General features: G+C 35.4%; 1 protein-coding gene across 9 annotated transcripts in view; it reads right to left on the reverse strand.

Moving 5' to 3' along the window:
- INPP4B (inositol polyphosphate-4-phosphatase type II B) overlaps positions 1-26,815 on the reverse strand; it is a 249,236-nt gene that overhangs the window by 40,058 nt on the left and 182,363 nt on the right. For all 9 annotated transcript variants that reach the window (XM_015861147.2, XM_015861150.2, XM_015861145.2 and 6 more), the window contains 6 exons: positions 22,517-22,694; positions 18,562-18,774; positions 13,708-13,846; positions 6,297-6,469; positions 5,207-5,330; positions 4,061-4,178 (listed from right to left, as the gene is read on the reverse strand). In XM_015861147.2, the coding sequence (XP_015716633.1) occupies positions 4,061-4,178; positions 5,207-5,330; positions 6,297-6,469; positions 13,708-13,846; positions 18,562-18,774; positions 22,517-22,694 (945 nt within the window). The remainder of the gene's footprint in view (positions 1-4,060; positions 4,179-5,206; positions 5,331-6,296; positions 6,470-13,707; positions 13,847-18,561; positions 18,775-22,516; positions 22,695-26,815) is intronic.

Raw genomic sequence — 26,815 nt, forward strand, 5'->3', positions numbered from 1 at the left:
TGGATTTTCACACTGAGGTTAGAGTTAGAGAACGTAATGAACAACAAAACAGACTCTGTTCAGGTAATAACTGAAGACTGATTTCTGAAACACTGGATTTTAGGAGAAGGATGTGATACAACATTTTTATGCTTGGTTGGAGTTTATTAAATATATTGCTTTGATTGCCAGTTCAGTTTCTTATGTCCTTCACTGTGAAACCCTCAAACTGAATTTCACCTGTCTTTGAGGACTGATGCCTGAATTGACAAGACAGAAACAATAATATGCAGTTATCTTGTTTTTTGTTAGCTTCCTTTCTATAATTAGAGCAATTAGATTAATAAATAAAAATACTTTAGAAGCAGATTAGTTTGCCTTCAGGACTTGGCAATTTTAATCATTCAGAGAGGGCCAACTGATAGCAAAGAGCTTTCCTACAAAGCTCACTTAAGTATGACATCAAGAAAGAAAAATATTACAGCAGTAGTGAAGGAGTATCTATATCCTACCTGAAGAAACCAGGCCTAGGATCTCACATGATGTGCGCATGCAAACTTGAAATGGAAAAGGATAGATTTTGTTTTTTTGACTTTAGTTATTTTTTTCTACATAATGCTGTTTGCTTCTATTAAAATAATTTATTTTATAGTCTCTCAATCAACTGTTCGTGTGTTTGCTAAAAAAGTCAAACAGAAATTTGAGTTCCCAAATGTAGAACTTGAAAGGAGGAGGGGAAGGCAGATAACTCTCAAGAAAAATGACAATCTGGATAAATGAGTGCCATAGTCTCAGAGCAGGAGTCCTGTCCACATGTCTAAGAATAACATAAACTGGGTCCAAAGCAGACTTATGATTTAAACATAATTCCATGTGGCAAGGGCAACAGCACATGCTTTGGTATGGTCTAGATCTCTGAGATGCTTCAAATTAAGGAGATTGTCAGTAGCTACGAATGGAGGATACAAGACTCAGAGGTTTTCTGTTTTATTTAAGTAATTCATCTGTATGAAGGAAATACAGAGTTAGCAAGGATGACAGTAAAGGATGTAGATCTTTGTAAAGCAGCATTCATTACTAGCTGCTGTGAAGTTACTATAACCTCTTCCTGTGATGTAGTGCTTTCAGGAGGTTGAGAAGAAATGTTGGTTTAGTTTAATTTAAAGACTGTATGTTACTGAATTAAAATCGTCAAACCACTGTACTGCTACATTCCACATCGCCAAAATCACTACAGACCTTTTGAGTGTGTGAAATAACATTTCTTAGTGTTGACCTTTAGGCCAATTTACACTGGTTTCACTTAAGTGCCTCCTCTTACCTTAAATTAAATAAAGAAGTTATATATTTGTTCAAATCATAGAGATGATCCCTGGTAAAATTAAAAGACCTTTAGCCACTTCCATAATTAGAACAATCCTCTTTTCATCAATTAAGAAAAAGGCTATTCAACCATGAGAGTAACTCCAGAAATGGGTCTGAAGTCAGGTAGAAAGAAGAAACGAAACCAAACAGCCAAACCAAACTGGAGGACTTGGCATTCATTTACTAAAATTTTACAAGTGCTACGATTCTACTTATATAAAAAAGAGCTCTAGAGCAACATATTTAATTATCACTTGGTTTCTCTCTTTATGGCTAATTTAAATGCAAATGTACCAGGCAGTTTTGACATGTGGTGACCTTATTATCCATTTTATTTTCCAATACAAACGTGAGAAACCAAACAACAACAAAATAGTAAATGTTTTTGTTTTGTTTTTTAATTGAATGATCTCTTAGGGAAGAGAAGAAACAAGACAAGTAGTAGAGACATCTTGCATGTTTAAAAGGGTAAATAGTACATTATTGTTTATTTGTAAACTAATTCTAAAGATTTAGGTATTCTATGTTTTCTTCACTTAAACATGACTTCTTAAGAGTCCCCTCTCTATTTGCCTTATTCATTTGTTATCATGACATAAGATTGATATACACTTTCAGTCCTGATAAAAAGCTTCTCACAATTAACCCCATGCAGGTGAGGGCCACAGACTGGAGTTACCTGCAATCAGCTGCAAACGCGCACACAGCTCATTGCCACAAACACAGAACAAGTCATTTACATGCACCTTTGCTTTGTAACAGAAAGAATAATAAATGCAAACAGCCTCTGTATCTCAGCAGGGAGGTGCTTTATCCAGCCAAGTGACAACTGCTTACATCACTTCAGTGTGGCTGCAAGTGCCAGCCTGATCATGTGCTTAGCTGAAAGCACTTTTATCAAACCCTGCAATGCCTTAAAGTTCACACACACAATCAAATACATTCTAACAAAGGGTTTTATAAAAGTGCTAACTAGTTTTGTCCATAAAGAAGCATGCAAATGCCTGAACTTTATTCCATCTGGATTTCTGGAGTCAGCCATCTATGCTGGCAGGTGAGTGCTACTCAGTGCCATGCTCTTTGGATTGTTTTGGTTTTACACATAGAATCTCAGTCTTCAGTAGTTCCCTCAAAATTCAAATATAAGCAAATTCTCTGACTGCAAATTAAGAATCGGTACTTTCAATTTTTGCCTTGCATTTCTACAGCTAATATAGAATGCAGTATTAATTGTAGAAATGCAAAATGTAGCCTTATTATGTTAAGCTACATCATATAAAATTCATCACCACAAACAACCACCGAATTGTAGATTCTCTGGGCATTCTCAGTTTTTCCACTGTCTTCTCTTTTTATGACCAGCTTCCACATGCTGTTTGATAGGAGCTGTCTCATTACAGCTCTAAAAGAAACAGGGCTCCATTCAGGCCTTAAATGACTTTATTTTTTCAGTCTTATATCAGTTCCATTGAGTTAACTCTTTCCAGTAAGTACAGTACAAGAACCACAGGTAATATCTCTTCTATAAGAAATGAGTACTTTATCAATCCAAAATGTTTAAGGCAGCTTCAGACTTGAGTCTTGCAAAACCAGGACCTCCTGATGTGACAGTTCAGTGTATCACAGCGAGGGCAGCGAGCCAATAAATGCAGCAGCTAAGTTTTTCAAGATGTTTGACTGGTGTGATTTACAAAGGATGAATTTATTCTGCCTTATCTGTACATCATAATTATTCTCAATTATTCCCAATGTGTTGCCTATCATTCTCTGGCCTTTCTACCATTTATTTTGATCACTTCTGAGTAGGCCCATAGGATAAGAATTAATCATCAAGAAAAATTAAGTAAATCAGTTGTGAGAGCCTCCTTCAGAGGAAACATTGTTTCTAATAGTGGCTGCTTTTAGCTGAATTCAATTTACTGTTGGCTTAAGAATAACGACACAATTAAGGAAGTGATTTTGGCAAAAGTAAGAACATTCAGAGTTTCAGCCTAGAGTAATACTGAAGATTAAAATCCCATTCCTTGTGTGTTACCATCTTTTTAACCCTTTTCAGGCCAAAATTAATCAAGTATTTCAGTTTATGCCCCAATATCCAGCTCTGCTTATGGGAGATGAGTCATGCGCAATGCATTAATGGCTTCCCACAAGGACTTCTGATGCTGCTTGTGTTCTGAATGATCTTCAGCAAATACGATAGGCTTCATTTTTCAAAACTGACCATTTCTGTGCTAGTTTTTGGCATCTGAGTTTTTCAATTTTCATCTTAAGACAACCAAGGTCTAGCTCTTTGAAATGTGATTTCATTTGTCACACTGAAAAATTAAAGTTCTGGTCACCTCCAAATAAGGTATATTTACTCAGAGGCCACTTCTGGCAATATTGGCCTTGTCACTATTTTTTATTTGATTCCTGAATATGAAAAATGCAACACAAATTTTATACACAATTCAGACACTGTTACAATTAATTTGTACTAATATTTGGAACTTTTAGGTGCTCATCGAGAAAGTAACACAGATCCCGTATTACTGATAGACTGATAGCTTTAAGAATCCCTGCTACCTCATTGCATCTCATCTGCCTCATGAAAAATGAAACTACTGTACTTTCTATATAAAAGAACCCAGCAACAAGCAAATCATTGTGTGTGTTTTCATGTGCTACCATTTAAAACTACCTGCCATGAACTCCAGGAAAAAAATAATAATCTTACCGCCTCCCAGTTATAATAGGCAAAAAGTCTTCTGATTTGGCTTCAATGACTTTAAACATTACTTTCTGCAGATCTGAAATTCCCACAGCCATGTCTTCGAGCATCCCTGCTTCTTCACCTATACAGAAAGATTACAGAAGTTATTTAACAGAGAAGACAGATGACACTGAATAGGTTATAGTAAGGCAATTCAGGGATTATATTTTCCGGTCTGTGCATCTAAAAGTCACAGTCCCAAATCCACATTAAAGTAACCTACATAAAAGCAGGCTGATTTTAAGAACTGCTGACAATTCTCTGTGGCCTAGATGATAACGAGTATTAAGCACCTCTGAAAATCAACCTGTTCTATATGTGCATAGAATAACTTCAGAAAAGCTTTCTTTTTTTTTTTTTGTCTGTTCTAAAAGTGTTTTTAAAGACTGTCCTGCTGATGGAGGACAAAGGTTTTAAGAATAACAGCGAATATAGCATAAAAGGAGTCTGATGGCAATCTTCAAGTGTGGAGATGCAATTGCCTACGCAGCAAAGAACTGCATAAATGCTAAATCCTTCTACTTAATCAAAATCTCTATTTTGGGGGAGTATTCCAATACGTCTAGTTCAAACCATTTTGAAACAAGCTGCAATTTCTCTCTCCAAATATCTTTTAAATAGATATTGAAGGACGGAACCCATAACAATTAAACAGTTTTCAAGGTATCTTCACATCGCCAATACTGACACAGTCAGGGCACAGGAGATAGCAACCCCTTACATGTTCTGTTTGGGTTAGCTTTGTAAACCTATTTTGGGTCAGGTCAAATGCCTTTACAAACGAAGTATTTATCAAAATCAAGAGATCCCCTAGCTGTACTGATGAAGCTAACCTCCTGTATTTCAGGCACTGCAGTTCAGCACTCTGTATCAGCTACTGCTCTCTGAGGGAGTGAAAATAAAATAAGTAATTTGTGATATATTGCATTGACAACAAAGTATCAACAGCTTCAATGTGCCACAATATGGAAGCCTACTTTCTCTTCAAGCTAATATTTCTTGATTCAGCAAGCCAAATTTCTGGAAATAGAATCAAGGTTAAAAACAGAAACTCCTGGGTAAACATCTGGTCTGCATGCATAAGGAATGTCGTCCAAGAACTCTACTTACTATATGTGCTTAGGAGTCCTTCATATTGCACAAGTAATCCAACAGTATGAAGCTGTTGTAAAAATCCTTGATCATGTAAACATGTGTGCAGCTTGATTATAAACCCACAGACCAATCCAGCAAGCTATAAAGAAAATAAAATGTGAAATCACATCAGTAATATTTAGATTATTGAGAACTTAGGTATTTCCACTTAGTGACTATATACATTATTTCATGCTATTTTATTGTCGAGCCACTTCATTGTATAAAAATAAGTATTCTCTTATTTAATATTGCAAAAACCCCCCCCCCTTTTTTTTTTTTTTTTTTTTGAGGTTGTATTATTTACACTAGAATAAATGAAACCAGAGCCTTCCTTAATAGAATATAAACACAGAAGGAAGTGAATTATAATAGATTTCAGTGCAGCTTGGCACCTACTTAATGCAAACACCTCCTTGCTCATCACACCCAAAATCCTTAACTATGTTAGGAAAAATACACAATCTTGAAGCAGAAATTAGACAAGTCATTTATAAGAAAACTATTTGGAAGACACCATCTACAGGAGAGGATCCAAAGAACTTCAGCTATGAAGAAGACTGCTCTGAGGACAGACATGTTGACAGTCTTTGGACACATAAAATACTGATTCAAACTGAAAACAAATGATCTATAATTCATTTCCAAGGTGACCAGAAGAAAAATTTCCAGCTTGAATAACAGCAAGGAATGTTCAGGCTAGACTTGAGATCCTTACAGGTAAGAATACTGGCATAGATAATCTGGGTAGTCTGTATCAATAGCTTTATGGATCCTTCTTTGTGCAAAAGGGATAGATTACTTAAGATATTTCAGTATAGTGCAGACCTATTTCTGTGACTCAGTGATTCAGTTACTATGGATTTCCATTTACTATTGATTTTTCAAACACATTATAAGATACTTAGGTAGATGTAATGGAAAATACATGAAAAAGTTGTGTTAAACTGGGAGGAAAAAATAACAAACCAATGCATTTGCAAGCATAGCATGTTCAATTACAGCAATACTAATAACATCAAATATAGTCACCACAGTAGAGGATAAGTGATATAAGACAACCTACTGCTTGACTAAAGACAATGTCTCTCCTTAGGGTCAGCATCAAACATTGTGGCAAACCACAGGCAAGCTCCTGGAGCAGAACAAACGCCATGGACTGCTTTGCCCTAGTGACCACCTCTCCCATGCAATCCTTCAGTGTAATCACCAGGGGATAAAGCTGCTCATACCAGTCACCTAGAACAAGACAGATCATTAGTTCCAAAAAAGGAAAGTTGTAGAAAAAAAATCTGTTTTTTGTGGTTTGCAGTAGAATGCCTTAGACTTTTGGTGACACTACAGCTCTATTCTACCATTGTGGGTCTGCAAACATGAGAGGAATGACTCTACCTTACAATTGAGATGGGGGATATTTTTCTAACAGACTGAATTTCCTTGTAAAGCCTGCATTAAAGCGTTAAAGAGCATTTTGGGTTAAGGGTGAAAACTCATTTAACGTGACATGAATATGATGAAGAATCTCATGTTCTATATAGCACTGACAACTCAGATCTAAGCAAATGAAATGTAGCCAAAAAAGAAAAAAACAAACTCCAAAATAGCACATATTAAAGAAAGAGTGGGTGCTGGAAGGCAAAGCAGAAGAACAAATAGTTACCTGGGAAGGCTATTACCTATTTAATGTATAGGCTGGAAAGGTAGTAACCTTCAAGTCACATTCATTTTTCTTTTTAGTTTCTATCTGTATTCTCTTCAAATAGAGATATTGAACTCATTATTTTTTTAGTTCCTCTGAGCAGAGAGATTTCAAATAATTCTATAAAATGTTTTGCTCAGTTAAAATGCATGTTAGCAATCTCAGAAAAACAAACAAACAAACAAAAAAAACCCCAAAAAACAGGCTAGTGAAACATATTAAAAAGAAAATTGGACTTCTGAATATACAAGAAGTGGCAGAAAGTGATAATGAGAAATGGAGGAAAACTAGAATAGCTTACTCAAACTTGCCCAATTATTTGAGCTGTTCCTGAATTCATGAAGATGTAATAAAAGCAGACCTGCACTGTACTTATCTGTAGTTTTGCCTACTCCTTTACAACAAGCAAATAATAATAAAAAAAAAAAGTCTTCTTTCAGATTGTGCCCCTTGCTTTCATTGTTGTAGTTTCAAAAGAGAGAAACCTGTGCTCTATAAAAATCTATATAAAAACAGGGAGTGTAACTGACTTAATACTGTTCAGCACTAAGTCATTTAACCTGTAGATTAGTGTAATTAAGAATCAATGGTAATCAAAATCTATTCAATTTAAACTGTAATTACGTGGAAGATAACAGCACATTTTTTCAGGTAACAGAATCTGAATCAGGTCAGTGAAAGGCTCATTAGTACTATGGAGTTCTTTAAACCAGACCACATAGCTGCCTGCTGCAAAGTTAATTTGGCTATGCTACGGAAAAATATGGAAATGGATAAAACTGTAGCCAAGACAACAGAGAGCACAGACAGCCAGGAGGAACCACAAAAAATTAAGCTGCAGGAAGGAAGGAATAGGAATTAAGACAGAGCAGTCAGAGAGAATAACTTGGATTGCTTTGCAAACAGTGCCTATGTGGTGAGACAAACTATGTTTTAACAGAGACATACATATTTCAGTTGAAGAAATAAAGACTGAAGAGCTAATCCCTGGAAAATAGTAGCTATCAAGTTACAGCCATCATGAACCAAACAGAACATAAGCATCTCCAGTTCCATGCTGAAGCAAGGAGATGATTTTATACAAAAATATTGATAACAACACATGCCAACATCTGGTTTACACATTTTAAAGACTACTGGAATAAACAAGAGCTTGCAGAGGACAGCTACCAAGATTTAGAGTTTAATCTTCTTAAGCCTATAAAAAAGATGAAGTAGTAATTTGAATTCTGTACTTTATGAAGAAAAAAATGAAGAGTACTAAATGGGATGGGTATTCTAGTGAATAAAAGCAAAAGAAACAAAGGCTGGAGGCTGCTGTGAGACACATTCAAATTTATAAATACAGCAGAAAACTGGAAGGCAGACTAGGTTGACCAGGTCACCTAAATACTTCTTTTGAGTCTTAAATTATACTGATTTTTCTTAAATTAATCAATAAATAAATGCCATGAGAAGCAGAATGAGATTAATACACAGTGTACATTAAATCAGTGAGCAGGACATAACTGATAAAAATGGATTTTCTAGCCTGCTTCTCACCTGAACAAATAATTTGATGAAATCCCTGTGTATTCCCCATTTTTCTTATAATCAGCAGCACAACCTAAGCTGTGAAAGCATGATCGCTTACTTAAGGGTAGAAAAGTAGACCTGAAAGTAGAGACAATCTACTCCTAAGGAGAGCTGAACAAACACAACCAAATACACTGACATCCAGGGCAAGAAAGAAAAAGATGAATTTGTACAGTAGACACATTTTATGTGCATACTTTTACAACTTAGGTTTGGTAGAGAGGACTAAGGAGATCCACCAGCTTTCCTTCACAGAAGAGTAGATCGTATACCAACCACAAAAGTCAAGTAATACAGAGTTTTATTCTACCCAGTTGCCCCTTAATCAGATACTTCACATAGTGTGTTTCTGTTTCTTTAGGAATATAACTTTGTACTTGTCCTCAGTGAACTGCATTCTAGTATTTCAGTGCTCCATTGCGTCAACATCCATTCTAGTCCTACTCCCATGGTGTTTAAAGCATCTCCCAGCTTTAATCGCCTGCAAATTTTATGAGAATCATCTATATTTCATAAGCCAAGTCAGTAATGAAAATATTGAATAATACTGGACTGAAAACAAATCTAAGAGGATTCTACTTCATACAGCCTTCCAGGATGCCAGTGAAAAACTGATATCTTAATTTTTCTTATGATTTTATGAATTATTTGTCATGCTCCACGTGCTAGGTAGCTTCACAAACACATTCTCAGAAGAATTTTTCTAAGACTGGAAAGTAATTCTTGTAAAGACAAAAATCAGAAATATGACTAGCACAAGTAATGTCAGAATTTGTAAGTTCCTTTTGCACTTAGAAGAAACTCAGAGATTTGGAGTACTCAAGGTAATTTTTTTCATTGAATGATAGTCAAGCTAACTGTGTTAAAAATAGATCCTACCAAATATTAATGTGAAAACAGTGACGTAAGATCACTGTACAGAGAGCTTTACTTTCATATGCACTTTGCTTCATATAAAACAATAAAAATACTAAGTTTATAGGAAGCCCTACCTGAATGGTTAAATAAATGAGAAATTATTTTACTTTACAGTATAAAATAGATTTGTACTTAACAACTGGATGGGAGAAAATACAATATCCCCATGTAATAAAATGACCTAAAACAATCACTTAGCTCCTTGCCCACAGAGAAAGTGTTCACCTTTAGTAGAGATGTTCAATCCCCAGAAGGTGGAGCTAGTTTGCAAATCAAAAAAGGGATTACACAGCTACTTGAGAACAGAATATTTATGAATGGACAGGTATACTTTCAGGCTTGTCCTTTTACTTTAAAGTAAGACTAGTGTTCTAAGATTTAAAAAAAAATAGTACATCACAAAACAAGTTCTTTGAAGGGTCAAAGAAGAACATCTTCATAGATGCTCAATCATTGGTCTGTGTTAAAATCTGTTAAAATCTGTTCTTATACTGGATATCCAATTGCAAATACTCCAGTGAGGACATAAAACAAGGTTATTCATTAACAATGTACAAGTGTCTGTTTCTGAGAAACACAGCAAATACTGCAGCTTTGAAATTGCTCCTTGAAACTGAGAAGCACATTTATAAAAAAACAACAACAAAAAGCATTGTATTTTGAGACCTATATAAATTTAAAAGACTTTGGACAATGCAGTATTTATATGCAAAGGATAGCATGGAATACTAATAAACTTGTGAAAAGAAAGTACATGTAAAAAGAACCTTAAAGTCCTGATCTAAATTCATGTTTAGATTGTCCTCATTTTCCTTTGCACAATGTGACTCACGTCTGAAGGTACTGTTTGGTTAAAAGACATAGTTTCCATATCTAGAAGAGTTTGTGAGACGTTCATGATGTCCACAACTCTTTCTTCAGGAGAAAATCTGCAATCAGCTCAGCATCAGCTGTTGCTGAAAGATGCCATCAGGATAACCACAGATCAGGACCTCTGATCCTGAAGAAACTGACAACAGGCTTGCAGAATCATATATGGAAAGGAACTGTAATAATTATTGCTTTTGTTTCTAACTGATTCAAGTATCTTACAGAAAACACTGGCCTTTCAGATATCAGATTTCTCTAAAACTGAATTTGCAAAATCCTCAATAAAATGGAAAAAAGACTTTCAAAAAGACTGAAGGATTAACTGAATGAATAAACATTTCAGAAAGGACATTAGGATCAAGAACATAAACTACAAGTAGACTACAGAACGACTGCCATGCTGCTAACACAAGAAGGGCAGCCTGTCCTGTTTGAAATATTTAGCATCCAAACAAAGGTGTCAAAGCCTAGTCATGAGGAAAGGAAACTCAATTCAAAAATCATGCTAGTCAGCCTTTTTGTAGGAAACTAAAAGACGGTGTAAAAGCCAGGCATGTTAAAATGGAAAACAGAAGGATGGGACTAAAAGAAAACATATAATCGCTATACAGGTAGCATGAGATTAAAAGAAGAGTAAGACAGTACAAGTATAGTACTCTGCTTCCACTGCCAACAGAGTTGCTAAAGTTCAATTTAGGATGGGATTCTTCAGTCTCATTCTCTCAACTTGCCTGCAAAGGCAAATGGTCTGCTCAGCCCCCAGCTAGTCATTCTACATGTTATACTGAAGCTGCACATGAAATATGATAAAGTTTGGCAGAAAAGCAAGCTCCTGCTCTTTTCAAGATAAAGCCCACTGAACTGTTCATTAAAATGTGCTGATGATCAAATAGGAAGAGCCTAAGGCTGTGCAATAGCACTCCTATCTTTTTTTACCCTGGTAGCAGAGGGAAAAAGCCAATCCCATAATTCTTGTCCACATTACCTAATAATCATTAGGTATCTTTGATGGCTTTATTTTACCTCAGAATTTAAATGGTATGAAGTTACAAACAAAAAATGTAATTAAAGCAGAACATCTGTCTTTTAAAGAAACAGAGAACCCTAGAAACTTTTGGTTATAAAGTTAACGGCAGCTACTGAAGACTTTAACATTTACTGTAGCTAATCATTCCCTTAATAAATATATATACAAATATCTATAAAGTAGTCCAATAATAGGATTGAAATAACAGGTCACACAGTGTAAATTTATTGACATCAAAAACTGAACATGCCAGACAAAACATAATGGCTTAAGGAAAATACCAGCAGAACAAATCAACCAACCCGAAACTGAAACAATCTCTTCTGAAACAGTTGGTGCAAACAGAATGCACTAATTAAGCCCAATGGTCTGAAATTACTCTTTCAGGACAGGACCACACTCCCTATTTCTTTGTTTTCCTGCTTAGCTCTTGTAGTTATTTAATTCATGGATGAGAACTCAGCTCTTTGAGAAGGGATGAGGTTTCATCATTGTAATTCTGCAGTATTTCTCACTTCTCAGTAGAACACCAGAAAACTAAGTCTTCCAGGTATTTCTGCAGTTAATGTAACAACAGTTTACATTTTACCATCATTTTAAGTAAAAGCTGTTCTTCTGAAGATGCAAACAAAACTATGGCATTCTATTTCACATGTTTAATGGCAATTGCATTTGGATGGATGCAATTCCCTAGGGCACTGAAAGACGGAACAATTTAATCTCAATTTACAGAGTCCTCATCAGGTATCAGATTATTCAAAAAATAAATTAACATACACAGTCTGTAGCAATGTGGCTATGAACAGATGTTTTCTGTCACTTGAGTTATAAAATACGGCACCATTCTGCAGGTACTCTTCATAACTTACACTGAAAGTTACCCTTGACCAATTCATCTGCCCAGCAGCTTAGTTTTTGAATTTATATTTCACTCCAGGCATAACCCAGGTGCAATCACAACATCAGTTTAAATTGTTTGAGATAACTTGGTTGATTTTGCATGTAGCAGATTAGGAAGTATTTGCACAGAGCCAGTGGAAGAGAAGTTGAGTGTGATAGATTTGATGGAGTGGTACAAAGAGCAGTTCGTACCACCACAGATAAACGTGGACATCTGTATAAACCTAGGAATGAACTATTGCATTTTACTGGCATCTCTAATTCTCCAGGACATGCTTTCATATTCTGACTCTGATGAAAAACAAAAAGACAAAAATAAAGAGAATTCAATGCTGTCAAGTAATTCTCCAAAGCAAAACAGTCTTGAGTTAAAAAAGGTAAGAAGATCTCTTTTAAAATCCATCTGCTCTTCCTGATTTATCCCGCAGAGAAATCATAATCCTGCAAGTGATGAAACTACAGTGTGTTACCTTGGTAAGTGATAACCCAAATTCAGTCTTAAGAACACACTCAAAAGTCAGACTGCATGAAAAGTTAGGCTAACAAAGGCATAACTCACATTGGAAGCTAACTACAAGAAAATGGTACCACTAACATTTCTTGATTAAAAAGACTCCATACTACAAATACAATCATGTTGGGGAAAAAAAAAAAAAAAAGAATAAGATCATTTAATACCAATATTGAGACTCCAAATATAAGCTCCACTTCTTAAAACTGTACTGAAACCCGAATGGTTCTAGTTAAGTACATTTCATGCCTTATTCTGAAAAACAGAGAAGACTTTCAGGGAGTTGAAAACAGTGAAGGAAAACTAGTAAGTGTTCACGTTGCTAAGTGTTTCTTTTTTCTTGTATGAAAAGAGGGCATAAAAAATGAAGGATAATTCTAAATTTTAATTTTCCAAGACTTGAAAAAGATTAAAAACAATATCGATCTCAAATTTTGTTCTTTAACATTTTAGAAATTAGAGTACGGAAATAAAAACAGTGCATGTGACTCTCTCAGTACAAATGTACTGTAGTAACAGGAGAAATTTGTGTCAAAGTGTACTAAGGCTTTTTCTGCCACTGTTAATTGGCATCCTGAATTTCAGCTATTAGTAGAAAAACTAGTTAACACCAGGAAGTTCATCTTCTAAGGATTGTTTCAAGTTGACAATTACATCTACCTCACTGTTGAGAATTTTATATATTCTTATCTAAAGGTCTGAAGGGCACAGAAAGCTTCTTTGAAAAAAAACCTACTTCTGTTGATAAAACCTTGTACCTTCTATTTGATAAGCCAGACCACCACCACTGAAAGCTATGACTATGCAAATCTTTTCACTCTCAAAGATACTGTTGACTCCTTCATCTCATTTTTCTGTGGCTTTTTCCATTTGTATTTACATTAGTCAATGGTCATATTAAAAAAAAAAAAAAAAAAGGGAAAAGAAAGGGAAAAAAGAAAACAGCAACAAAAAAATCACACCAAAAGGTTGCTTACTGCCTGCATGCTTGCAATCTGCGGCTGAAGGGTCAATTTCACCTTCTTTAATGTTGCTGCTGTTGTCTTTTTCAAGTAGTTTGTCCACCATGGCAATAACACAGTTTAAACTCTTCCCCACATTGGCCCACACCCTGTCCTGAAAAGAGCATAATATTATCACTGCACATTACTGAAGAAGGATAAAGAGACAAAACCAACTTCTTATCATTAAAATGGAGGCAAATTACACAAATATTATGTGTTAGCATATTACCACTTTTCTCATTCTACAGGCAGTTTAAGCCTTTTTCACGGACTGAAGGACAACTGTAATCATGTTACTTTTTTTCTTGGGGGGAGGGGGCAATACTAAAAGAAACATAGTTCAAATTCTACATGAAATGGCTTTAGGCTCAATCACAGGAAACTGAGCAGATTGTCTGTTTGACATTATACACTAAGGGTACAGACACATAAGACCTGAACAAATCAAATCTTGTGTGCAACTAGATACTCTGCCATCATACTTGACAACTTATTTTTAATAATTTAACATATCTTTTATTTCATCACATGATGTAGTCTGTTAATACAGATGTAAAATTAAAAGATAAAAATTAACATGACACGTTTGAGGTATCATCTGAGGTAATTTCAGTTCTGTCCTGTGCCTCTCACAAAGACTGCAATTGCGAGTTATTTGAGTTTATAATAAATATGAGAATTTCAGAAATAATAGTGTTGAAGAAAATCTTTACAAACAAAAAAAAGAAGGAGAGAGAATGAGGAGGGAGACAAAGAGTTAATATAGAATAGATACAGGCAGGCTCCTATCATGTGCAGGATGGTACAGAAATCAAAGCTCACGCACATAATCTCGCAACTGGAAACTCAAAGAAATACTACAGTTCTGTATAAGTGGTAACACGTGGAAGTTGGGTGCAAGCAAAGGAATAACTACCACTATGACAGACTTATTTAATATAATATTTACTTCTAACTACATGCCACAATTCTTAGGCCAGTCTCTGGCACCAGCAGAGGGATCTCACATTTCTACATTCCCTCCACTTCATGCATGTACCTCAAATATTCCTGAAAAATGTTCAAAGTATGGATGAAATGTTTTGGGAAAACAGTTAGGTGAAGAGTAGCAAAAATGTCGCAAATAGTAAAACTCCAAGGTCAAAAGAGCTGTAAGTTTTACTGGAGAGTGGCAGAGAACATCAGTCTTTGTAATCACTGAAGTTGCTAATGTGTATGAACTCAAGTTATTCAGCATGGCTGCAGGAACATAATTTCCCTTTTCTCCCTCTGCTGGGGCAGTTCAATCCTAACAACAGTGTTAAGTTCTTAACGAGCATCTGGAGTTACTGCACAAGCAATACAAATAAGAGCTTTAGTTCATTTAGAAATGAGCATTTCTCCATGCAAACCAACTTTTAACCTAGCATTAAGATGATGTCTATAGAATATTCACGCAAACATTCCCTGAGGTTTTAGGAGTAAGATTCATAAACATCTGTTGACAGAAAGCTCACTTATTATCATACATCTGGCCATTTCACATGAGAGCAAGGGAGACAGAGCAAAAGCTTGTTGTCCCAGAGCTCTTTTTCTCTAGAAACAAGGTTCTTACAATTCAACTACATGCACTACATGCAGACACAAGAAGTAGATGTGTCTATTATTTGTGGTGATATTATAATCTACATCAAAGATGGCCTTATTGTAAAGAACACATCTCGAATAAAATTGTTCTCTCCAATCAATGAAAATCAAGTAACTCACTGTTCTTCTACATGAGGGGAAATATAAATACATAAATTTCATGTTCCCTCTTCCCTCTCACCTTTCACGTTTTCTTGTAGTCTATCATGCCTTCCACTCACCTTGCATATTCTTAAGCAATTTATTTTCCATTTGCCTATAAAATGTGTCACAAATGATCATTTTGCAGCACGTGTCAGAGTAAAATACAAAACACACACAATCTGTCTTATAAGCCTTTTGCGAGAAGTTAGGGAGAAATAAATAAAATGTTATTTCTTCATACATCAAAGAGCTGACACCCTAGGTTCTTCAACAGGATGCTTCTTCCCTAGCAATAGTTTTCCCACCAGTTGTCAAAGAGCTAACTAAGTGTTAAGTTTACTTCTGTGGTATAAAGAAACCAGAGAAAGAAGGTTTCTGTCTTACTCATTTTGTTTCTTTAAACTCAAAAGTCAACCTAATAACAGGAAAATAATGTGCAAGGAGGCTTGACTGTGCAGGGATAAAGCAGCCTGGGACAAATCAATGACACATTGACATTGTGATGTGCCCTTTCACATACAGTGCTACAGTTGCACACTTGGGCAATGTCTTGATGCAGCAACTACATTACTCAGTGCCATGGAGACTGTTTCCATTAGGATGCATCTTGGGTTCATATCCACATATGATATTAAAGCCCTTTAGAGGTGTGCTCATAGATAAAGCAAGTACTTTAACTATCATTCATGATTAAAATTCTGTTATAATATGACAGTGCTTTGGAATGGAAAGAATCATACATGGGTCAGTACCTCAGAACAATATCTGAACACCATGCCAATATTTGTAAATAATTTATAGGAAATGACATTTTATGGTCTTCGCAACTCCAATTATGTTAGGTAGTCAGTCAGAAATGTAGAGCAGAAACAGCTCCAAGGGGCAATATGCCTACCTTTTCTTGTATAATGCATGACAACATGCTCTGTTCCCTCCTAGGTTCTAGGATAGCAGAAGCAGCTGGCAAGAGAAGAGGAGAGTACCTATCCAGAGGCAATCTAATACTCTCAAATATTTTTTCTTCAACAGCACTGCTGTACTGCTGCCTACATACAGGGCACCGATATAAACAGCTCAATCCATACTGCTGTCAGCTATGGTGGGATCAATACCTGTACTTGATATCAAAGCAGAAGTACAGCACAGCAGCACTATGGAGAAGAGGAAGGCTTTCTGGGAAACACCATTCACACAATGAAAGGGCACTGTGCACAGTCAAGAAACTGGGAGCTACTCCTTAAGATAAATTTGGATGCCAGGGAAGGAGGAGATCTTGATAAGTTGTTTTAGTACTGTGCTTTGGATTCACTTTTGTGATGTTTGTAGGATGATGCAGTCTTTGAAAGAAGGTGGAATGGGGTCAGTTCAAAGAGTTGTTGAACACAATTTAGAATTTGCACAACTGCAAAATAGAAATCTGAGTTAGAAAAACAACTTGAGATAATGGAGAGGAAAAGCAACAAAGGATAGTACCCTGCATACAAATAATTTTTTTCTTTTCTTATAGCTGGCTGTCAGAGTAGATTAAGTTTTTTTATTTTATTTTCAAATTTTCTACGTGATTATTCTTAATATTTCCAACGCAATAATGTAAGCTTGATCATTAAAACTCACATTATCATTACCTTCATTTTAATAAAGAAATGAGTATCAATGGAAGCCTAATGCCTAATCTTCAAATTTAGAAAAAAAGACAACATTTCTTTAAGATTTATAATGCCTCAAGTTTGATATTGACTCAAACTCAGTTTATTAATTCAGAAAATATCTAGGGATGCACTTAAATTTAACCAAGCAGGTAATTTCACTATTTCAGCAAGAATAAATATCCCAATGCTGTAAACTAATGCATTTTTGTGGTTTAGTAATTAGGTGCAAATATCTGGCAGAAATATATCAATAAAAAAATCAACAGTAAAATATAGTTCAGCTAGCTTCTTTGCAGCAGCAGAATTAGTACATTAAAATACAATTTGCACAAAAATTTCCATTCTCCCCTTTGTCAAACGTATTGTGATATTTATTTTACTGAATGCCTCGGCAGCTGCAATCAAACATTTCGGTTTAAATTTCAAGTAAAGAGAGACAGTTCTATCAACCGGATTGCAGAAAAGAAACTTGAAAAATGAATGCAAGGTTTTAAAGTCAGCAGATAAATAAAAGAATGAGTTAGTTATTTATTGTTTAACTCTCATGTCTTCCTAATGAATGGGCATGGAGATAATTGTCTTTTCTCTTCAAGTCACATTCTTCTTCACTTATTTATGGTATGGATAAAAGTTACCACTCCAGTGTAGGTAACAATAGCTCACAGTTATTAATTATTTACAACACAGATTAATATGTCTGAATCCTTTATATTTATGAGAATACAGTGATGAACTGAATACAGTGTGAACCTGAACCGAATAAAAATAACTTGAGTTCAGGGTATATATAACAAAGAAGCACATCTTTTGTGAACACATCTACCAAATCATTTAATTTACAAAGTCTCAGCCACAAGTAATATACATCTTTGAAAGACATACCAAGAATGTTAAGATCTAAAACCCATACTTGATTTTTTTAATGCAATCTCAGATATCTTCTAGAAACAAAATCAATGGGAAAACAGCTCTGTTTTGCTAAGAACTCATGGACGTTGAAACTATTTATGTCCAGTCTTGGCCAAAAAAAAAAAACCCTAACATCAGTGTATGCCTTTTCAAACTCGTTAAATCTGTCTAATCAAGAAAAAGAATTCAAGTAAGAGTAAATAACACTTATTCTCCTATTTAGACAAGAAGATATTCATCATCCTCACTATTACATGCTCCTCTAAGCTGTTGCACTGAAGCACACTGCAGTTAAGAAAGTCGTTTAAATTAGTTTTAGGGAAGTATATCATTTTTAAATTATAGTAACTCAAAATATATTTGAAAAATGTTATTTAATACTTTTGAATTACTTCCTTCCCCAGCAAAGTGTGACAAATGTACTAGGGGCTTCCATTTGTTTATGCTCATTTTTAGGTTTTGGGATTCAATACCAACCAAAAGTATTCCAGCTACTTACCCACTCTTCCTCATCATACTCAGAATGATGGGGTATAGAGTCCTGTCTTTTAACCTGAGATGGATGATCCTGATGCTTTAGGTCATCCCCCTCTTCTGCACTGTTTCTAGGCACAGCTGGTTTCTTGAGGACACAGCCAGGTCGGGCTGTATATAGTGCTAAAAGGGCACTTCTGACCAGCTGATCCTTAAATGCATGCACAAACAACTCTGTCTACAGATAAAAAGAACAAAAACAAACACAAGGTTAGAACAAATAATTATGCTTAGATTTGGAAGTTCATGTTTCTGGTAAGCCCAAAGAACAGAAAGCTATGTAAACCAGCAAAAAATAAGGAACAATTCAAGACTTTTTACAACATCACATTCTACAATCTTATCACCCTAAGAATTAACTAACACAAGAGTAAAGTATCTGTATTAGAGATTACCACCTTTTCATACAATCCTGTTTTATTTGAGCTTCAAATTTTGCCTGCAGCAACAAACCTCTACAAAGACTAGTTCTAAGAGTATCCAACCACCTCTCAATCATTTGCAGATGTCAGACAAAATCTGATCAACAAATCACAGAATCACAGCATGGCCTGGGTTGAAAACCTGACTTAGTGGGAGGTGTCCCTGCCTACAGCAGGGGGGTTGGAAGTAGATGATCATAAAGGTCCCCTCCAACCCAAACCATTCTATGATTCAATGAAAACAAGCACCCTTAAGTTCTAAATGTTACTCTCTGTCTTCCTGGAAATCCTTCTCCCAGTTTCGGCACTCCTTTCCAGTGTTTTATCCAGACCCTTTTGGCTAGTATTGACTTCACTTTTATGTACCTTTACTCAAACTCTTCTTTTTCCGTGGTTTCCTGCCTCTATAGCTCTCTTAAGCTGATTGACAATGCTCTAAAGAACTGATAATATTTTATGGAATTAAAGCTTTAGCTGCTGACGTTGGACACCTACATGAGAAGTTACTGCTCTTCTGCTGTTTTCAGAAAAAACCTGTTCATCATCACAGAATCATAGAGGATGTAAGGGATCTTTAAAGATTACTGAGTCCATCCCCTCTACTAAAGCAGGTTTCCTAGAGTACGTCACTCAGGAAGGTATCCAGATGCGTCCTGAATAACTCCAGAGAAGGAGGCCCCACAACCTTTCTGGACAGCTTGTTTGAGTGCTCCATCATTCAGAATTAAGAAGTTCTTCCCTGTGTTAATACAGATCTGCCTGGTTCCAGTTTCTGCCCATTTCCCTTGTTCTATTGTTGCAGGTAACTGAAAAGAGACCATCCCCATCAACTTGACTTCCGCATTTTATACAGTTTTGAGATACCCTCTCAGCCTTCTCTTCTCTATGATGAAGTGTCACACATCTCTCAATATTTGATCCCTAATGGCTGAACAGAGAATGCATGAAAATTCACTGGAACTAAAACACAAAAGGCTTTATAATAACAACCTTAGAAACATGAAGTCATGATTTTTTAAGTTAGCATCAGGACTTCTTCTGGACTTAATTTGAGATTCTTCTGTGATTAGCCACGATCAATACTATTTAACTCACAGGCAATTTTATCAGACCCATTTTGCCTCTCTGCTAATTTAGTACCTGAGGGAAAGGCTACTTAAATACAGACAATTTTCTTATTTGTAGACCTTCAGGACTGCTTTATGGTAGTCTTGAAATGAACTACAAGACAATTTTGTTTTTCTACACTTCCAGCCTCCAAATGGTACACACTTAGAAAACACATAGTCTTTAAGTACTACTGCTATCAAACCATACCAATCTGCTATAGAAATCAGGTAAAATTATAACTGCAGAATTTTTCTCACACAGTAACAGTAGAGCTACTTTCTGTGGTTACTCTACAGTTCCTGTTAAAAGAGTCCAAACTACATGTCTGTCATTAGAAATTACAATACTATGGTTTTGCTGAGGTCTTGCATCTCTCCTTTCCCTCACAGTCTGAGATTGTATCAGGTTTCTGCATCAGGAATGGTAAATTAAAAAAAAAAAAAAAAAGCTTTGAGTTTCAGAAAGTTGTAAGCACTGGACAATTTTAAGTCAGGAATGCCAACTATGACTTTGATACATATTAGGTAACTCTCTGAAGAGTTTAAGTAATTTAATTTCAGTGTAAATATTTTATAGGGAAGAACGTGTTCTAGAAAATAAGATGGCATAGAAGTGAATCTCTGTTTTTTCATACAGAAACTAAAATTCTGCCATAATTAAATTCCATTCAAAGATTCCATTGGTTTGACAGCTATCAATATTTAACTACAATTTCTTACAGTTAAATACAGCCAAATTTGCAGAACATCACTATTTATAGAACTTTATTGAAGACAGAAAACAAGTATATATAAAGAAATGCAAACTTTGCAAGTTCCTTTAGATACTTGATTAAAGAGTATTTCTGTAAATAAAGATAGGCATAGCTGGAAAATGAATGCATCAAGCCTTCTGCAAGCTGCAAATACTGATACACTTGTCAACAGCTAATGGCTTTTAAAATCAATTAACAGAAAGTGTTGATAAAAGATTTGTCTCAGGAAAAACTGTACAGTAAATTCCAAATCATATACGGAGAAGTAAAAGCGTGATAGAAATATTAGAAAATAAGCTCAGTAAACTAAGCAGTGGAATTATTTTCACTTCCAATGAATGCAGCCAGTCCTTCCATTTCTAACAAAATTACTTGGCTGTAGCTTAAATTTTACTGCTACCTAATGTTTGGAAATAGTCTTTATATGATGTCTAATATTGCCTTCAGTTGAAAACGACATATCTTTTAACAAATTTGATATATGTAATTACTGGGCAAATATTTTTTCTCAACTTCTTCAAACAGCTGCTTAACTTTGAAATTAGCATAAATTTAAGTAATAGAAAATTTATTTCTTACATGTAAAGGGTAGACAAAGGGTACAACAAAATGAATTTCCTTCCTTTTATTTTCAGGCCAAATTCTACTTTCCTATATATCCCTGACATTTGCAGCAACTCCACTGTTCCTAAAGTTACTGTGGATTTACACATCTACAACCAAGAGCAACATTTGTCACCCCTGTGGCTCCAAGTGCAACGCCATCACAGTATGTGGCTGAGTTTAATATTGAGACTTGAAACTCTCACACTGAACAATGCACTGCTGGGATAACAGCTCAACAGACCACAGGGGCTGCCACTTCCCAGTAGCTGAAGATACACTGAAATGACTATTGATCGTGCTATTAAGTCACATTGAGATCACATTACAGAAGGTAGGGCCCATGAAGCAACAGGAAAATTTTAAAACCCCTTTGGCTATTGCTGTAGAGCTTAATATTTTTTGTAGAGTAACATATGCTTAAAAGTACTTTGCAGACTTAAGCTAATCTCCAAAATCCCTCTGTGAGACAGGTGGAGAATATTATCTTCCTTAATTTAAAGCTAAAGAACCTAAGATGAGGAAGTGCTCACAGCTAGAGAAGAAAATAATAGGAGATGGAAGATTAAAATTTGAGACTTTCCAGTTCCAACTTATCCTTCCAAACTTCATCGTCATTTCTGGTAATGCAATTATTCTCACCTTTCTGCACTAGCTTGAATTACCTCCATAGGCAGTTGAAGTATCACAGAAGGAGAAATAATATTACAGTTTATCATCTCACAAAGTTATCTCCAATAATCTATTTTTGGTAAACCCTATAATGTGACCACAAGAGGATAACAAAGACACATGAAATCACATCAATTATACTTTCACATAATGCCAACTCTGATAAGTTTCATTAGTTTTCTACATGGCATACTTGCAGAAAGGCAAAATAGTGTATTTTTTACTCTTTTTCCTTTTGATGGCAACATTTTGAAGCTTATTGTAAATGCTATGAAAGGCAATTTATGCCGGAGAAAAAGCCCCAGCAGCTACAGACTTGGTTATTTCATTTTCCACTGCAGCAGAGATTTGAGTCTTACTTTTTCTGAAAGCATCTTTAAAGAGTTTTTCAAGCTGTCTGGAGAACGCTGGCTTGCAGAATTAAGCAGAAGGTCTGCATGGCTTGATATGAGAGGTTGTAGATGATTGATGTTGCTGAGAACTTCTTTTGCTTTAGCTGTATTTTCAGGTGAATAGTAAATACACTGGTATCCAGTACTGTAACAACACAAAGATGCACATCAAAATGATTTCTGCTATTATTGTGATTAACATGCTAAGAAATTTTAATACATGTTGTAAGAATAACGGATACCAAAAATTGATTGTTATCACTGAAACTCTCCTTTTTTAAAGGTAAAAACAAGCCCTTATTTGAACATCAGAGGACAACGCAAAATACCGAACTTCCTGCTTTCCCTTTAACTGTTCACAAACTACTGGCATTTAATTACATCACTAAGCAACTCCTGGAAACTTATCAATGACAGCATCCACAGCTGCCTTCGTATGCATCCCCTATCTTTCTTCTGACTTTTCTTCATTCATCCATACTTTTCTTCTATACCCTTATGCCCCCCCCCAAATTTCAATTCATTTCTTCACTGATCAACACCTGAATTTTGACACTCACGTAGTCTTTTGAACTTCATTGATTGTTGCTTTTCATTTAAGCCCTTTTTCAGAGCTCTTATTTCCCATCTCCCCTCCAGTATCCCTTTCCAGTTCCCCCTTGATAGAGTTCTATAAATAAGAAATTAAATTTAATTCAGTGAAGGACATGCACACAAATTCAAATGAAGCAACTTCCATAAAATCTAAAGCACATAAACTATTTTGCAAATAAGAATGGATTCAAAGTCTCAAAAATAAGCATCTTCCTTAAACACGTTGTTGAGTTGCTGTCCCAAATTACACAATACTAAATCCTAATTTTCTGTCACTAATGCCTACGTTTCAAAATACAATTCTTTGTAGAGGTGGTCAGGCTGCATAATATTTAAGTCAGTGAAGCGTTGCTATAATCAGTCATGCTACCAACCACATCAAAATTCCTAAGTCTCTAATTCCATTGAACTAGTTACTGACTACCAAGTGTAGAGAGCAGAATTCTGCATAGCTGGATTTCTACAATGCCTGTAGAAACTAGGCAAAGGGGATAACAAGTAAGAAACTTCTGCATTATGGGAAAGATCACATAGGTAAGCTCAGTGCAAGAAATTAGCAGCAATAAAAAACGTACCCTTGAAATATTAAGTAAAATATTGGACAACTACCTTTGGAAAGTCTATAGTAATGCAACACAGCTTCAAAGCCTTCAACTGGCACATTAAGAGTATTTCATATACCAGCACACATCATTACATACACACAACTTTCAGTGGTCATTTCAGTTTTTTAATGGCTTTAATGACAATGTCATGCAATTTTAAAGAAGAATATGTCAACTAAATCTGCAATTTCAACTTCAAATTAACAAAGTTCTTGCCTGGAAATAAATATGGCAATATGCTAAATGTCTAAATTTCAATGACACTCAGAGTAACTCTATACTCCTGCTGTTAACTGAGTCGTTTGTGTGACTAAGTTAAATTATCACCATCTGCAACTGGCTTAAAATCTTTTAACAATAAACATTTGATTTCACATTTATCAAAATAAAAACTGCAGTAGATAACTTACAGAATACATTTTAAAAATGCTCAACAAGAAAATATCTCCTGCCATGTAATCTCAAGCTTATGTACATTACAGAAGCTACCAGTGCAGAGGCTTGTTTTAAGGCATCACATGCATCCTATCAAAAGCTATGACTGTAGAATCACACAATGGCTTGGGGTGGAAGGTAACCCAAGGATTATAAAGTTCCAGCCCCTCTGCCACATACACAACCACCAATCTCCAGATCTGGTACTGGACCAGGTTGCCTGTTCCAGCACCTCACCACTCTCTGTGAAGAACTCCTTGACATCCAATCTAATCCTTCCCTCATTGAGGTTAAAAATACTAGACTGGTGGCTGAAAAACATTCAGATGAAAAGTCAACACCACTGAATAGCATATGAACTATGGCAGTTTCTCTCTGACACTTCCAACAACCTTAATAAATACATTTGGTCAGTATAAAAAAATGTTTGTCTCCATGAAGGCTGTCTCTCTTTCACATACACATATGCATATTTACACACGTGTACATATGAAAAGAGAGAGAAAGTGATCAAAGAACATCTGTTTGCAAAGTACTATACACCACAAGTTGTGATTTCCCTTGAGAACCAAGGTTCTAATTAGACCAAACACAAATCATCATTATTTTAATATTTCTGGGCTTTCCTATGAAGCAATAATATTTCAGATTCCTCAGAGATTAGAAATGGTTGAAGGTTATGAGATTCACATATAGGAACCCTGAAGACCTCAGCTTTAATAAAAGCTCTGTTGGCAAGTAAGTTTGCAAAAGATGTTAGTAAAGTCATTTATCTAGACCTCGTCAAACAAGAAAAAATTCTCTTAGTTCAAACACAAATAAAATAATTATGGCCAAAAAAGCCCACCCAAACATACAAAAATACAACATTTTTTTATTACTCCTTTAAGTTTGTGCTAATTTAATGAGGGATCATTAATGAAGATCTTGCTAGAAACGATGTAAAAAATCACAGTGAATTACAACATCTAATGCTTCTGTTTTTCTTGATGGTTAGTACTTGGGCTTTAGAATATTTTCTTAGACTTATGATGACAAGAAAAAATGTCCTTGATGTAGCTTGAAAGTGATTTAAGAACACTTAAAACAGAGAGGCGTAACATGGGTATAACATGCAGAACACCTGCCTCCACTGTTCCTGCACAACTGAGCTCTCTAAATAATTTGCTTTGCTATCTAGACCAATCATAAGACAAGTCCTTCCATTTGCTGGAAGGAGTAGTAATTATCAGGCTGACAGAGGCTGAATCTGGCCAACCTATTTACTTTCTTCTTTAGTTAGAAAGAAGCAAAAAAGCAAAAAAGAACCACTCATGAAAAAAAACCCTAAGATAATTATTTTAATTGCTTCACAGTGATTTAGCATACCTTAATCATCACATTTCAGTTATTTGTATTTAAATGCTCTCATACCTAAATATGATTTAAAAGTATCTCATGTTCTCACTTATGAATTCTTTATGAAGTTCACTGATAGCTACCAAAAGAACAGACTACCTACACACAGGCCTAATTTTTATAGTGCTGAAGCCATTTATCTGCAACTCTGCTGAAGATATCAAATTGTACAGATTACGAGTGGGTTATAAAGCAATGCACCTTACTTTAGATGAGATGCAATTAAGTGTTGTTTCACAAATGGAACTTTAGTTTTTCAACTGAAACTGAGACTCCCACTTATTTAAGATGATTTTAAAATTTATTTTCTTGCCTTGCTTGCTTGCAATTATCAAAAGAAAAAAATCATTAAAATACCACATTTTTAATAAATATTACAAAAAACCTTCTCCTCTGTTTAGTCTCCACAGAGATCTGGATTACATGTAGTGATAATCCACACTCATCTTCACACAGATATACTTATTACACATTCCTTTTCGTTTAGCAATTGCTTATGTAATTACATCTTGTAAAGTGTGATATAACCTTGCTACCAGTTAACACTTCCTGCTGTCTGTTAATTCCACAAGCCCAGGTATGAGCAAGGAATATTTTGTGATATGCTGACAATGTTGAATATTTCAATACATTGTTCTACTAATCAGCCTGAAGGTCAAAGACATGCAAGACATTCCATCTTATGCACTGACGATGATGTCTTGAAAGCTACCAGGAGTGGACTGAGGAATAATCTCTTCCCACATCTTTCCCCAGGTCTTCAGTTCAGTTAGCCTAAAGGAAAAGGCAGCTAAATATGCATTTTTTCCTGCTCATTTTATATTCTGACTGATATCTCAAGGTGTCACTTCTTTCTTCACTCATAGCTTCAGAAAAGCTGCTTCAATTGTAGAACAGGAAATTTAAATTGTCAAGTCTGCCCCCGGAAATGCTAAGCATCCTCAAAGCATCCCAAGTGTGGCTAAATAAACAGTCGCATACAAAAGCTGTCATTGCCTCATTGCCACAGCAAAATAATTTTTTCCGTGGTAAGAATGACAATGGCTCCTACAATTAGCTACCAAAATACACCCAATTTTAAATTTTCAGGTAAGCAAAATCATATTCAGAGCTCACTTCCACTCATTTTGGGCCCAACTGAGTTTCCCTTGAGTGCTCCTCAAAAACAGAAAGGAAGATCAGGAAGAGGACTTTTGGATGTTTCCTCATTTTATCTTAGAATCATAGAATCATA

This window comes from Coturnix japonica, chromosome 4 (assembly GCF_001577835.2).
Source record: "Coturnix japonica isolate 7356 chromosome 4, Coturnix japonica 2.1, whole genome shotgun sequence".
Taxonomy (NCBI): Eukaryota; Metazoa; Chordata; class Aves; order Galliformes; family Phasianidae; genus Coturnix; species Coturnix japonica.